A 16,128-nucleotide genomic window follows, 5' to 3' on the forward strand; every position below is an offset into this window, starting at 1 on the left:
AGACCTCACCTGGAGTACTGTGTCCAGTTCTGGGCACCACAGTTCAAGAAGGACACTGACAAACTGGAACGTGTCCAGAGGAGGGCAACCAAAATGGTCAAAGGCCTGGAAACGATGCCTTATGAGGAATGGCTAAGGGAGCTGGGCATGTTTAGCCTGGAGAAGAGGAGGTTAAGGGGTGATATGATAGCCATGTTCAAATATATAAAAGGATGTCACATAGAGGAGGGAGAAAGGTTGTTTTCTGCTGCTCCAGAGAAGCGGACATGGAGCAATGGATCCAAACTACAAGAAAGAAGATTCCACCTAAACATTAGGAAGAACTTCCTGACAGTAAGAGCTGTTCAACAGTGGAATTTGCTGCCAAGGAGTGTGGTGGAGTCTCCTTCTTTGGAGGTCTTTAAGCAGAGGCTTGACAACCATATGTCAGGAGTGCTCTGATGGTGTTTCCTGCTTGGCAGGGGGTTGGACTCGAAGGCCCTTGTGGTCTCTTCCAACTCTATGATTCTATGAATTGGCAGAGAGCTTGGAGAACATGGTCAATCATGTCTGGACTGGAGGGACCAATGGTCTCTCTGTATAAGGCAACATCTGCACTCTATAGTCGTGCCTCCTCCCCACTCCAGAACTAACCCTGGGGATTGTGGTTTGTTCCCTAGGAAGATGAGTTGACTGTTAAACCACTGCAACTCTGTGAGGCAAACAGGCAAACTCACAGCACCCTTAACAAGTGACAGATGCCAGGATTCTTCAGAGAAAGCCCTGACTGGATAAAGAGGTATGATACGGTTTTTAAAGTATAGTGTAGATGGGATTCTTAGAGAGGCCCCCTTCTATGTCCAAGCTTGTGAAATAAATATATACAGTGGTACCTTGGTTTTCAAACACCTTGGTTCTCAAACACCAAAAGCCCGGAAGTAAGTGTTCCGGTTTTCAAACATTTTTTGGAAGCTGAACGTCCGATGCGGCTGTTGTTTCCAGGGCACCTGCACCAATCAGAAGCTGAGCCTTGGTTTTTGAACATTTTGGACGTCAAACAGACTTCCGGAACGGATTAAGTTTGGTGCTTTTGTTTTTGCTATTTATTTTGCGTTTTTGTTTTTGAGGCTTTTCCGGTTAATTTGTTTTTGTGACTGTGTGGAACCCAGTTCAGCTACCGTTTGATTGATTGTGTGTCTGTGGAAATGGATAAAAAACCCCCATCCAAACAATGACTATCATCAGTACAGGCAAGGGAAAAAAACCTGTAATTTTTATCATCTACAATATTATCTTATTTATTTTATAGTACAGCACATTGATTATTGCTTTCATTTTATGGATCAATGGTCTCGTTAGATAGTAAAATTCATGTTAAATTGCTGTTTTAGGGGTTGTATTTAAAAGTCTGGAACGGATTAATCCGTTTTGCATTACTTTCTATGGGAAAGCGTGCCTTGGTTTTGGAACGCTTTGGTTTTGGAACGGACTTCTGGAACGGATTAAGTTTGAGAACCAAGGTACCACTGTACAGCTAAAAACAAGTGCTGAAGACCCACAGAAGAGGAGAGCAAAAATCTGCTCCTAAGTAGAGGGCACCCAATAACTTGCCTTGGATTCTCAACCTGGAGATAGGAATCAGATTCCTTCAGATCTGCAGATTCCTTCAGATCTGGTATGTTGCCTGCTGAGGCAACCGCAGATCTCCAAGATCTCTGCTGTATTTAGATGGGCACTAAATATGCTTCAGGCCTGAGACCGTTTCGAAGATGTTGCGACAATTAAACTGGTATTCAAACCAATACGCTTCCAGCACAGGTAGGTATTAAGATTGTGAAGATGATGAATTCTGTTGCAGATCCTAATCTTGTCAGATGGAAGCAGGCAGGATACACACAGCATGGAATAAAAGGTGCTCCTGGCTCCACAGGTAAGCATGCTACCATTATTAGCTGCTGCCATTATTATCTGGTTTTGGGGGCTGTCTTAATTGTATCTACAGAGGAACATAGGAAGCTGCCTTAAATTGAGCCAGGCCATTGGTCCATCATCTACAGGGCTGTCTTAAGTATATGCGGTGCCGGGCTGCAAAGATCCACCTGGCACCCCCCCCCAGGTTCCCCAGTCCCAGGCGCGCAGGAGGGAGGAGCTGGCTGGCCGCCTCAGCATCTTGCTGGCTCGGTTGCCCCCGAACTCGTGGGGCAGAGTTTGAGCCTACCGCGGTGCCCCAACTGACGGGTGGGCTCTTCCCTGGGCTCAACTTTTGGGCCCGGGACTCTCAGTCTGGTGCCGCTGAGACAGAGCTGTCAACCGTCCCTTATTTGGCGGGAAAGACCCTTATCCCAGCCCCATGTCCCGCTGCTGTCCCTTATTGATGATGTCCCTTAAATTTCCCGGGTTTCAAAGGAAGCAGCTCCTCTCCCTCCCTCCCTGCCGGCCAAGAAGGAGGGAGGCTCCAACTGTGTTGCTTGGCTGCATTGCTCACCCAATAAGGAGTCTAAGAACGACTGGGGAGGTGGAGCTTGCATGCCTTGTGCTGATCAAATCGGCCGCGTTGCCTGGGGACTCGCCTTTGCTCAGCGCTTCCCAGCGGAGAGGTGACGGTGGTTTTCCTTGCTGCACCCCCTTTGCCGGGCTGCTGCGCTGTGGGAACCACTGCTTGAGGCTTCGTTTGGCTGCCAGCTGAGCTTTCTGCCTTTGGCTTGGAGGGGCTCAGAAGTTGAACATACCTGTGCCCTGAAAGTCCCTTATTTTCGCTGCTGATCCCTTATTTTCGAGGCTGCTGGTCCCTTATTTTCAAATCTGTAAGTTGACAGCTATGCCCTGAGAGCCCAACGCCCGGGTGCCCTGCACCCCTAGTGCCTAAGGGTAAGACGACCCTGATAATCTAGCTCAATACTTTGCCTACATTGACTGCCAGCAGCTCTCCAGAGTTTTAGGCAGGAATGCCAGGGACAGAACCAGGAATCTTCTGCATTCAAAGCAGACCCACTGCCTCTAAGCTACAGCTCTAAGCTACTACCCACTGCTTCTAAGCTACACCCACCCACCACAAATGATTGTTTTAGTTCTAAGCCAGCTAGGGAGGGTGTTGTTGTTTTTTTGCCCTGAAAGGTGGAATACAAATTTATAAATGGACGAATGCATGAATAAATACCGTATTTTTTGCCCTATAAGACTCACTTTTTCCCTCCTAAAAAGTAAGGGGAAATGTGTGTGCGTCTTATGGAGCGAATGCAGGCTGCGCAGCTATCCCAGAAGCCAGAACAGCAAGAGGGATTGCTGCTTTCACTGCGTAGCGATCCCTCTTGTTGTTCTGGCTTCTGAGATTCAGAATAATTTTTTTCTTGTTTTCCGCCTCCAAAAACTAGGTGCGTCTTGTGGTCTGGTGCGTCTTATAGAGCGAAAAATACGGTACATATGCTAATGATCCAGCTCACTCCATAGCCTAACTGCCCCCTGCCTGCCCTTTTCAAACAAGATGCATGCTTCATAAAACAAACAATGCTAGCGGATGTGGCTTGGAAGCGGACAGGATATTTACCAGCTCTTCTGCTTCCTTTTATCTAGGAGGACCTTTACAAGCAACCCTGTCTTCCTTTCATCTATAAATATATGTACCTCTTCGGAGAGTTTGGGGAAATCTCGGGCGGGAGCTGACGTTCTTCTGGCTCTATTGACGCCGCAAGAACCCAAGGCGAGATTACAAAACGTGACTTGAATTGTGTGCAGGCTTCTCTGGTGTAGGAGTGCGTGTCCACTCAGACTTTGTGATTTTAAATAATGATATATTTATTTATTTTAAAAGAGAAACAAAAGAGCTACCGACATTGTCATACAATGGACCAGCAGGTGAATGTTAAAAGGGGGGGGGGGGACGAAAGAGTAAAGATGGATAAATTTTAAAAGGAAAGGCCTGCCTGTGCTAATTGGAATAGTTATGGAGACATTCACATTGATTCCAGGGCTAGAATTCCAGAATCTGGCATGGATTATCAGAAGCCTGGCCGGTCCATCGATTTCCCCATCGTGCTGCATGACTAGCAGGGGCAGACCTGTGGAGGAGCCAGTTGCTACCTGATCCTTTAAAGCGGGGGCGCCAGGGAATTTCTTCATATAAACATTATAAAGCACATGCCCTACTGCTCAGCTATGGTCTACTATCCTAATTGCTCCCGATATACCTGAAGGAGCGTCTCCACCCCCATCGTTCTGCCCAGACGCTGAGTTCCAGCACCGAGGGCCTTCTGGCAGTTCCCTCACTGTGAGAAGCAAAGCTAAAGGGAAGCAGGCAGAGGGCCTTCTCGGTAGTGGCACCCACACTGTGGAACGCCCTCCCATCAGATGTCAAAGAGATAAACAACTACCTGACATTTAGAAGACGTCTGAAGGAAGCCCTGTTCAGGGAAGTTTTCAATGTGTGACATTTTAATGTATTTTTAATCTTTGTTGGAAGCCAACAAATTAATAATAATAATTATATTATTATTAATAATAATAATAATAATAATAATAATAATAATAATAATAATAAACTGTTCAAAATGACTATATAGCTCTGTTCTAGCACGGATGTGGGTGCGTGGAGGCTTCTGTGCTTAAAATGTCAGCTTTCCTTTTCATTCAACAGAGCAACTTCCTAGTCATCGTGGCTTGTGGGGAAAAAAGCTACAAAAGGTGCCATTTCCCAATGAGACTCATGCTAATTAGAGGGAAGGATCTATTTGCTTCACACCAATCCCTGCCCTTTATTATGACTCCTGGCCTCTATTCTGCAATTATTATTTTTTTACAAAAAAAAATAAGGCTCTAAGAAGGACTCTTAAAATCTATTCCCCCCCCCCAACCCCCAGCTCACAGGCCAAAGGCCTGGAGGGGGGAAAAATCCATAGTCTGGGATGTGGAAGGACATGGCATATTCCAGTTTTCACAAGTAGAATAAACTATGCAGGTCAGCGGTACAATTGTCCATAGACACGGGGCCTGCTTCTTCTTCCTAGTTCATAATTCTACTCACTTTGAGGTTAGGGTGCAGTAAACAGCTGTGCTGGATCTTTTTCCTCACCTCTTGTGATTCATAAGCAGCTCCCTATGAAGTTCTTGATGGCTTTTCGAGGCTCTGACAGGGTTGAGCAGCTTTTTAGGTTTGATAAGGTCAGGGTTTCCGTCAATGTAATCTGGATGAGTCATGATATTCCCAATATCTGGCCTCTCTCTCTGTATTTCAGTATACATAGATGCTAGGAGGGGGAAAGAGGGGGGAGGGGGAGGAGAGAAAGAAAGAAAGAAGGCCTCTGGGTTATTATTATTATTTTTTTCTTCTTCACGATATATACTGTATATATGAATCATCTCAAGTCTGTGCCCTTCCGGATTACAAAGACTACCTGAGCAATGTCATTTCATGACAGTAAGTAAGCAGTTTGCACTGGACCTCTTGCATGGCGTTTGAGCTGAGCTCTCTAAGCTTTTGGAGGACTAACTCATGTTTTGACTCTGTGTGTGGAGAGTTCCACACAGATCCCCTCACCTCTTGAAAGAATGTGCCGGAACTCACTACAAACGCCTCCCTTGTTCTCTTATAATGGCAATGGCGTCCACCTGAGAGGTGGCAGAACTGAGTTCTGGCTGAAAAAAAAGCTCTCTCTCTCTGTGTGTGTGTGTGTGATTTATAATTGCTGTGTATCCTGGCATTGCAGGGACGCGGGTGGTGCTGTGGTCTAAACCACTGAGCCTAGGGCTTGCCGATCAGAAGGTCGGCGGTTTGAATCCCTGCAATGGGGTCAGCTCCCGTTGCTCGGTCCCTGCTCCTGCCAACCTAGCAGTTCGAAAGCCGCCAGTGCGAGTAGATAAATAGGTACCACTCCGGCGGGAAGGTAAACGGCGTTTTCATGCACTGCTCTGGTTCGCCAGAAGTGGTTTAGTCATGCTGGCCACATGACCCGGAAGCAAGATGAGCGCCCCAACCCCAGAGTCGGCCACAACTGGACCTAATGGTCAGGGCTCCCTTTACCTTTATCCTGGCATTGCACACATGAGCCACACTGCTCACCAACCATCCCTGCGCATAGAGCTCCACAACCCCTGCCCCCATACAAGGGGGATGGGAATCCTGATTGGTCCAGGATTCCCCCTTGCATGGAAGAGATTCATCCGTGGCTACTAACCATGATGGCTATGTTCCACTGTCAGAGGTAATGCGCTTCCGAAGGCCAGTGGCTGGGAATTGCAGATAGGCAGAGGGCTGTTGAGCTCATGCCATGCTCCCTGACTTCCCATAGGCACAGGAGAACAGGATGCTCGACATTGACCTGATCAAGAAGGCTTCTTCTTATGTTCTTAGGTCCTCCTTTTGTGCACTGGGCCCCACATCCCTAGAGCTGGTCGGCAATGTGGGTGCTGCAGAAGTGGGTCTGGCAGGCTCAACGCCACTCCCTTCCTCAATGCATGAGTGGTGGTCCTTTGAGTGACCCTCCAGCAAGGTAGGCCACGACATGGTACCCTGCAAATGCCGGGGCTACAACTCCTAGGGTTGCCATCTTTCAAAAAGTAAAAAACCAGGACACCCTGAAAGTTGTTGAGCTCTTCATTAGTAAGACCCCAGAATTGTTGAGCTTAAAACAGCCCGAAATTGTTGAGCTTTCCGGAAATTCCCCCTGGATGTCACTTCCGCCTTTGAAATCTCGGCAATGTCTGGAAAAATCCGGATGTATTTCAGCCCCAACGACTCCCATCATCCTTGACCATGCTGCCTAAAATATTCAGCTTGAACTCCATTTCCCCCCACCTTTCTGCCCCATTCCTCCACTTCTGTGACTGCCTACGCCCTGCATGCCAGAGTGATATTGCCGGACTTGTACCAAACGTTGGAAATGTCAGAGTGAGAGCAGAGAAGAAGAAGCAGAGCAGCGTTAAGTGAATTACGACCTGATAGAACCCATATACATGAAAAACAGAATTCACAGTGCTGAAGCCGCTTCCTGCTGCATCGCATGCTAACTGGGCCAGTGTCCCACCGGGGTGGGGCAGGGGGGGTCAAGGGAAGGGGAGAAAAATAAATCACAACTGATTACATCAGCATAATTGGGGCGAAAAGTTCAATGCTGCAATTAAACGCTGCAGGGTAGCGGATCCAGCCGCTCCGTGCACCAAATTGTTTTGCATCTGTCGCAAACCCCATTCGGCTAGCAGGGAGAGAGAGGCTGGCTAGTTTTGTCCAGCTTGGCCACCGTTGTTGAGACAAAGACCTGCGACTCACCCTGACCTCTTATGAAACAAGAAACAGCTGCTGTACTCAAGAAAGTGCAGCTCCACATCTAGGAATGATCCTTGTTGGAACTGCTCCTTCCTTTGTAAAACTTTTTCAGAAACAGTGTGTGTGGTTTTTAAATGCTTCTTCCACCGCTTTGGAAGCAAGAATCTTGGGGTGCTTCCAGAATCCAGACTGTCACTATTTTCAGGTGGGGTTCAGCCACATGCCAGCAAATTTGGGTTGACTGAGAGGTTTTTGCACAGCAAACTAATTTCCCCAAAAGGCTGGGTTTCATTTCGTTTTTGCGATAAGCAAAGCGATGGGGAAATGAACTTGCTTTGGTGCAGCGCTGTCTAACATCTCCACCAGTAAGTCAGAATGGATGCTCACTGAATAGCCAACTTCATCTGAACTCCCTGCCAAAACAGTTTAGGATGAATGTTCAATGAACAGATCACCTGGAAGCATCCTTGCAGGGTATATGGCAATACTACAAGCCAGGTAGTGGAGGGAGAGATGTGGGGCCAGGACATAGGAGATCCTTGAACAAGACCGGTCCTGAAAGACCTACATTGGCTCCCAGTATGTTTCCGAGCACAATTCAAAATGTTGGTACTGACCTTTAAAGCCCTAAACCAGGCTTCCTCAAATTCGGCCCTTCAGATGTTTTTGAGACTACAATTCCCATCATCCCTGACGACTGGTCCTGCTAGCTAGGGACCATGGGAGTTGTAGGCCAAAAACATCTGGAGGGCCGAGTTTGAGGAAGCTTGCCCTAAACGGCCTTGGCCCAGTATACCTGAAGGAGCGTCTCCATTGCCATTGTTCTGCCCAGACACTGAGATCCAGTGCCAAGGGCCTTCTGGCAGTTCCCTCACTGTGAGAAGCGAAGTTACCGGGAACGAGGCAGAGGGCTTTCTTCGTGGTGGCGCCCTCTATGTGGAATGCCCTCCCATCAGATGTCAATGAAATAAACAACTACCTGACTTTTAGAAGACATCTGAAGTCGGCCCTGTATAGGGAAGTTTTTAATGTTTGATGTTGTATCGTGTTTTTAATATTCTGTTGGGAGCCGCTCAGAGTGGCTGGCGAAACCCAGCCAGATGGGTGGGGTATAAATAATAAATTATTATTATTAACGAGACCTTGCTTTCTGCATTATGTTGCTATCTCCAGCCTGAGTTTCTCATCTGTAAGATGGTCATAAGATTGACCTACCCCACAAGTTTTGATAATGATTGCAAAATGACTACCAACTTGCCAGCAATGGTCCTGGATGTGGTGCTGATAATGTCAAGGTTGCTGGTTCAATTCCCCATAAAGGGAATATTCCTGCATTGCAGAGGTTTGGACTAGATGATCCTCAGAGTCGCTTCCAACTCTATGATTCTAAGGGAAGGATGTTTCCATCATGGGTGAGGTGAGATCAAGCACCTCAGTCCCACTTTCTTCCCTCAGAGGATTTTGTTGGGAGCTGCTACAAAACCAGGGAAGAACCTAGAGCCTGTTCGTTGCCAGATCGATACAGTGGTACCTCGGGTTACAGACACTTCAGGTTACAGACGCTTCAGGTTACAGACTCCGCTAACCCAGAAATAGTACCTCGGGTTAAGAACTTTACCTCAGGATGAGAACAGAAATCATGCGGCGGCAGCGGGAGGCCCCATTAGCTGAAGTGTTGCCTCAGGTTAAGAACAGTTTCAGGTTCAGAACGGAACTCCAGAACGAATTAAGTATCACTGTATGTGGTTAAAACATTTATATCCCACCTTTGTTCCAAGGAAAAGGTGACACACATGGTCAGAGCATCAGCAAAAGGGCCCAGGTCTAGTCCTTGGCACCTCCAGGTGGGGTTTAGAATCATAGAATCATAGAGTTGGAAGAGACCACAAGGGCCATCGAGTCCAACCCCCTGCCAAGCAGGAAACACCACCAGAGCACTCCTGACATATGGTTGTCAAGCCTCTGCTTAAAGACCTCCAAAGAAGGAGACTCCACCACACTCCTTGGCAGCAAATTCCACTGTCGAACAGCTCTTACTGTCAGGAAGTTTTTCCTAATGTTTAGGTGGAATCTTCTTTCTTGTAGTTTGGATCCATTGCTCCGTGTCCGCTTCTCTGGAGCAGCAGAAAACAACCTTTCTCCCTCCTCTATGTGACATCCTTTTATATATTTGAACATGGCTATCATATCACCCCTTAACCTCCTCTTCTCCAGGCTAAACATGCCCAGCTCCCTTAGCCGTTCCTCATAAGGCATCGTTTCCAGGCCTTTGACCATTTTGGTTGCCCTCCAGTTTGTCAGTGTCCTTCTTGAACTGTGGTGCCCAGAACTGGACACAGTACTCCAGGTGAGGTCTGACCAGAGCAGAATACAGTGGCACTATTACTTCCCTTGATCTAGATGCTATACTCCGATTGATGCAGCCCAGAATTGCATTGGCTTTTTTAGCTGCTGCGTCACACTGCTGGCTCATGTCAAGTTTATGGTGAACCAAGACTCCTAGATCCTTTTCACATGTACTGCTCTCAAGCCAGGTGTCTGTTTAGACAGACCCCTGTCTGAAACCCTGCAGAGCCTCTGCCAGCCAGTGTAGACAATACTGGGGTCGGTGGACTAATGGTCTGACTCATCATAAGGCAGCTCCCTGTGTTCCTAAGTCTCCCCACCCCTCACTTTTACCCCCTGAGGTAGGTTGAGTTGAGATGTGTGATAGGGCCAAAGCCGCTCAGTGAGCTTCATGGCTGAGTAGGGATCTGGACCAAGTTTCTGCCACTCAGAGTCTGATGCACCAATCACTACACCACACTGCCTCTCTAGTTTATGAAAGTCAAATAAAATGCTCTTGCTGAAGTCATACACTGGCTTTGATATCCAATGGTTGTTGACTCCCACAAAAAACTCTCCACTTGTCCATTGAAATGCATTTTTTGAAACGTTGGAGGGGAAGAAAGAAACAACCTTGAAAACCTATTTAATTTGCCCTCTAAAGTAAAGGAAAATGAGAAGCTGGAGAGCCTTTTGTTTTGCGATCCCTCGGCCTTTGTGACAAACAAGTGTTCCCACTTGGATATATGAGTGTAAAATGAGAGGAGCAGGGAGACGCCAGTTCCTGGGCAATCTGTCAGGAGAAAGGAACAGCCTCCAGTTGTTATTCATCCCTCTCGCTCTTACATAACCCCTGAGCTCCTCACTGAAGAGGGCTGGACTTTGTTCTCGCAAAGAGAGGCTGAATTAATCTGACGACATCCCAGAAGGTTCGAAACCAAAGAAATCGATGGCAATGAGTGGACAGGAAGGTATCAAGACTGAGGTCGGGAGCTCCTCCTTGCTCTGGCCAAAAACGGAAACAAAAGGCTTGTTCACACATTACACTGAATGCAGGCACAAGCCGTCTTAACACATGTACAAGGGCTTGTGTGAAAGCGTGCACACTTTTCAACACTTGCTGAAAGCCACTCCTGTGCTCTTTGCATGCTGCTTCCGAAACATCTGACAGATGGCTGGCAAATCTCCTTGCTCTAGAAGAAGAAGAAGAAGAAGAGTTTGGATTTGATATCCCGCCTTTCACTCCCTTTAAGGAGTCTCAAAGCGGCTAACATTCTCCTTTCCCTTCCTCCCCCACAACAAACACTCTGTGAGGTGAGTGGGGCTGAGAGACTTCAAAGAAGTGTGACTGGCCCAAGGTCACCCAGCAGCTGCATGTGGAGGAGCGGAGACGCGAACCCGGTTCCCCAGATTACGAGACTACCGCTCTTAACCACTACACCACACTGGCTCTCTATGGTTTGTAAGTGCCTGAAAACCAAGGCACTGCCAGGCCCTTGGGAAGAGCCGAGCAAGGGGCTTTGATTGGACAAACCACCTGCCAATATTGTGCTGACATCAAGTGATTGCTGGTGGATTGTCCTGCCCATCTGCCAGAATTGGCCTATGGGGGGTGGAGGTGGGGCAGATAAGGATCAGGCTTGCTGGACTAAAGAAGTTTCCCACCCCGGCCTGTGAGAATAATAGCGGCTTTTGTCTTGTGCAGCAGTACCAGGGCTGGCTCAAGACATTTTGCCGCCTGTGGCAAAAGGCAAGATGGCGCCCTTCCTCCTATTCCATGTACAGAAGCCGACAGGACGGCCGGTTGAATCTTATTTCAATGCTGGTAACAGGACAGCATATCTCCCACCATACCTGAGGGCAGCAGGCTGGCTTAGAGGGTGCAGACAGTCTGCGTGGAAAAAACAGACCTGTCCCCCAACACCCTCAACACTGCCTTGCTCCCCAACACCTGCTGCCTGAGGGGGCCACCTCATCCTGCCCGATAGTAGGGCCGGCACTGAGCAGCATGCAGAGCACGGTGCACTTGCAAACATTACCAGGTGCCTGGCTTGACAGAGAACAGAATCTTGACCCGGAGACAGCTCAGAAGGATTGCCAGAAAGATTGTATGGATCAGTGCAGAGCTCAGAGTGACTGAAGCATGAACATACTTCAACAAGCCGAGTGAGTTTCAGACAAATATTTACAAAAAGGAGAGGTATAGCAGGTTTTTGCTGGACCTCACCTTGCAGAAGCACGAGCTTCGTAAGGAATGTGTGGTTCTCTCTGGAAACAAAGGGAGCAGTTTCTGAATATTGACGTGGCAAAGCTAACAGGACACGTAGCACTCAATAACTAGGATCTTGGCATTTTTTTCCTGTAGTCATCAACATTTTGAATCTTACACCTAGATCCGGAACTTCCTCCTGATCAGTGGCGTAGCGTGGGGGGTGCAGGGGGGGGCCCCGGCCGCACCGGGTGCAACATCTGGGGGTTAGGGGGCGCAAATCCACGGGTTAAAAGGTAAAGGTAAAGGTACCCCTGCCCGTACGGGCCAGTCTTGCCAGACTCTAGGGTTGTGCGCTCATCTCACTCCATAGGCCGGGAGCCAGCGCTGTCCGCAGACACTTCCGGGTCACGTGGCCAGCGTGACAAGCTGCATCTGGCGAGCCAGCGCAGCACACGGAACGCCGTTTACCTTCCCACTGGTAAGTGGTCCCTATTTATCTACTTGCACCCAAGGGTGCTTTCGAACTGCTAGGTTGGCAGGCGCTGGGACCGAACGACGGGAGCGCACCCCGCCGTGGGGATTCGAACCGCCGACCTTTCGATCGGCAAGTCCTAGGTGCTGAGGCTTTAACCCACAGCGCCACCCGCGTCCCGTCAATCCACGGGTTAGGGGGCACAAATTACTTGCCTTGCCCCGGGTGCTGACAACCCACGCTACGCCACTGCTCCTGATAGCTTCTGCCCTTAACCACAAGGCAACATCATTAGGCCATGGAGTAGTGGGGCATTTTGAAGTGCACAAGGAGAGTCCAGAAGTGCCGCTAGCTCTGTTGGTCTACCGTATGTATATGTACACACATACACCACAGAGTAGCAGTACACAATAATACCCCATTTATTAGGATCAGCGTGGCTGTAATCCTATGCACAACTCCCTTGAAGTCAGCTTCAATGATTTCATAGGTTCAGCTTGCAAACATACTGAGCTTCAGCACACGACCTTTGGGCTGATAAAATGCAACGTTTAGCTTTAGAATGCAGACGATCTTGCAAAGAAACAGCTAGCATGAAGTAGGAACGCCCAACAAAGAAAAGGGAAGCTGCGTCCAATCTCTGCTTGATTGTTTTCCTCTTTCTCTGATTTCCCCTCTTCTGATCACTTACCGACAAACTTGAAAACCTTGTTGTTCCCTCGTTCACTTTTGCTTTTCAAAAGGAGCAACGTTATTCCTGCTACAGCACTGTTCAGTGTACAAAGCATTCTGCAGTTTGGGGTGGGATCTACACACACGTTAAAAACATTGTGAAATGTTTTTTTATAAAAAAACCGTTTTGAAAAATTCATTGAATTTGCTATAACTCACATTCGCCATCTGGTGTCACAATTGTATATTGCACTTTACGACGCATTCAAAACTTTTCATTTGCAGTTGTATAGCCGAGTCCCTTATTTCCTAATATAACAGCCCTACCTTCCTTTTCACCAATGAATGTTAAATCCAATAACAGATCTATCAATGACGTCTCTTACTTGGCATCTCGTGGTCTCTCGGACCAAGATGGCAGCAACACCTTCTTGTTACACACCTGTCTCATAAGAGTAAAATCAGGGCAGCTGGCGATGCTGATCTCTATGCCGAGAGATAGCCAAAACCATTGCAGTTCAAACTAGTCTTAAGACCACATCTGACAGAATTAGATTAGTCACACTGGCAATCATTTACAATCTGTTTGGGGTATTTGGTAATGTTTTAGACTCCATGGCAACTGGAGGAGAAGCGGGGGTGGGGTGGGAAGCATTTTAAAATGGGAACAATCTCTGCTAGGGAAGGGTTATCTGAGAAGGAGGGTCAGACTAATACAGATTGATGCAGGTCGATACAGGGGTAGGTTATCTTTTAGGTAACCTGGTCCCAAAGCTGCTCAGGGCTTTTTATTTGTTAGCAACAAGGCCCGGAACATGGCCCAATAGCTGATTGGCAGCCAATGCAGTTCTCTCAGCACATGTGCACATCCAAGTGCTTTGGACAAGAAACACTCAGTGTGCCCGAGTCTTTGGGGAAATCCAACCTGTGCTGAGTTTTCAGCAAAATCAGACCATGGCAAGGCAGTTGAACACTGCCTATATAGGTAAAAATGGTAAAAGACGCCTGGATGGTTAAATCCAATCAAAGGCAACTATGGGGTTGTGGCATTCATCTTGCTTTTCAGGCCGAGGGAGCTGGTGTTTGTCCACAGACAGCTTTCCGGGTCATGTGGCCAGCAGGAATAAACCGCTTCTGACACAATGGAACACTGTGACAGAAACCAGAGTGCATAGAAACGCCGTTTAGCATCCCACCACAGTGGTACCTATGTATCTACTTGCACTGGCGTGCTTTCAAACTGCTAGGTTGGCAGGAACTGGGACAGAGCAATAGGAGCTCACTCCGTCGTACGGACTCGAACCGCTGACCTTCCGATCAGCAAGCCCAAGAGGCTCAGTGGTTTAGACCACAGCGCCACCCACGTCCCTACATATTTATATACTGAGGCATTAGAAGGGTTGTGCTCAAACCCAACTCATGAGTGATGATGTCACAGCAACTGCTTCTCCACAGTTGTGAGGAACAGCCCAGGATGCTATGTTGCTGATGGCAGACTGGCAGCAGATAATTCAATTAAAAAATAAATAAATTAGAACCTATTTTTTTCCAGCCTTCTAAAAAGAAGCATCACGCTAAAAAGGCCACTTCCATGTTTTGTGGCAAGATAAAAATAGGCTGCATAGAGAAGCATTGTCATTTGCTTAAAGCTGTTGCCTATTAATTCTATTAAGTGAGCGCAAGTTCTTGTGCTTTGACAGAGGATGAAAAATGTTCCCTAAGCAAATTTTCTACATCATTCTTTTTTAAAAGAAATAAATACAATTTTTATTAAATTTTCTGTTTTACAATTTCAGATAAATTTTTTACATACTTAAGATATCAGTGACCTCCCTTCTTCTCTTTCCATGGTTCATTTTGCATATCTTATATCCCTGCATATTTTACAAAAACTATACCAACTGGTTTTCCATTATTACACAACTTATTTACACTGTTGAATTTAATGCTGCCAGCATTTTCAGCTGTACACAATTATTTCCCATATATTCAATAAACGTTTTCCAATCTTCTTTAAACGCATGTTCTTCTTGTTCTCTTATTCTATATGTTAAGTCTGTTAAATCTGCAAGTTGTGCGTATTCTGTCAACTTGAAGTTTCCATTCTTCTTTAGTTGGGGCCTCGCTCATTTTCCATTTGGGGGCTAATGAAACACGGGCCGTAGTTGTTGCATACATAAATAACCTTTTCCTGATACCTGGGAATTTAATTCTTGATCTCCTAAATCTTTCATATCCATCAATAGATGTTTTTTATCCAAGCTAAAAGACCACTTCTTTAAATCTTTCTTAATTAGGAGGACGATCAATTCCTCTGATACTTTCAGCCTACATACTGCCTACAGCTCTGCTAATATCTTTAGAAATGTGCTGTCGACCAGGATTTTGCACTGTGGTACGAAGGTGGCTTCAACACTAACCTTTTCTCTGGAAGTGCTATATTTTGCTTACTCACCTTTTTTAACGGAGAATCCAGAACACATCATAGCCGTCAAATTGCATTTCCACTGCTTTAGGAGCGTAGGATGCTGTCTTATGTCATACTGGCGATCCCTTTAGCTCAGTACTGTCTACCCCCAACCTGCGGTTCTCCAGATGTTTTGGCCTACAACTCCCATGATCCATTTGTGGCTTAGGGGGTCCATGAATAACCATAGTTTAGAGGTGCCGGGCCCTAAGGAAGTCAGACTATCCTCCACCAGGGCCAGGGCCTTTTCAGTGATGGCTCCGACCTGGTGGAATGCTCTGTCCCATGAGACTAGGGCCCTTCAGGATTCAACCTCCTTCCATCGGGCCTGTAAGACAATGCTATTCCGCCTGGCCTTTAATTTGAATTCAGCCTGATCTTTTATTTCCCTTCCCTTCCCTCCCCCTCCCCTTTTATGAAGATCACCTGCTCTGAGACACCACAGCTAATTCTCCCCTGGTCTCCTCGCTGGCCCAAGTAGGACCAATTCAGCCAGCTAGCCCTGGGGATTATCTAATGCTTATTTCCCCTGAATTGATTTTTGAATTTTATCGTTATTCATGTTTTTATACAGTATTTTATGCTGCTTTTATAATTAAGTGTTTTAAATTTGTTGTTAGCCGCCCTGGGCCCGGTTTTTGAATAAAATAAATAAATAAAATATTATTATTATTATTATTATTAGCTAACAGGACCAGAAGTCAGGGATGATGGGAATTGTAGTCCAAAACATCTGGATGGCCGAA

General features: G+C 46.9%; 1 protein-coding gene and 1 long non-coding RNA gene across 5 annotated transcripts in view; one reads left to right on the top strand and one right to left on the bottom strand.

Moving 5' to 3' along the window:
* LOC310671210 overlaps positions 1 to 16,128 on the top strand; it is a 64,722-nt gene that overhangs the window by 12,720 nt on the left and 35,874 nt on the right. The window lies entirely within an intron of this gene.
* FAM107A (family with sequence similarity 107 member A) overlaps positions 1 to 16,128 on the bottom strand; it is a 35,733-nt gene that overhangs the window by 8,670 nt on the left and 10,935 nt on the right. For all 4 annotated transcript variants that reach the window (XR_014507650.1, XR_014507651.1, XR_014507652.1 and 1 more), the window contains exon 2: positions 5,045 to 5,219. Coding sequence is in view for 1 of the 4 variants with exons in the window: in XM_083426825.1 (XP_083282951.1) it covers positions 5,045 to 5,219 (175 nt within the window). In the remaining 3 variants the exon portion in view is untranslated. The remainder of the gene's footprint in view (positions 1 to 5,044; positions 5,220 to 16,128) is intronic.

This window comes from Podarcis tiliguerta, assembly GCF_965153285.1.
Source record: "Podarcis tiliguerta genome assembly, chromosome: 2".
Classification (NCBI taxonomy): Eukaryota; Metazoa; Chordata; class Lepidosauria; order Squamata; family Lacertidae; genus Podarcis; species Podarcis tiliguerta.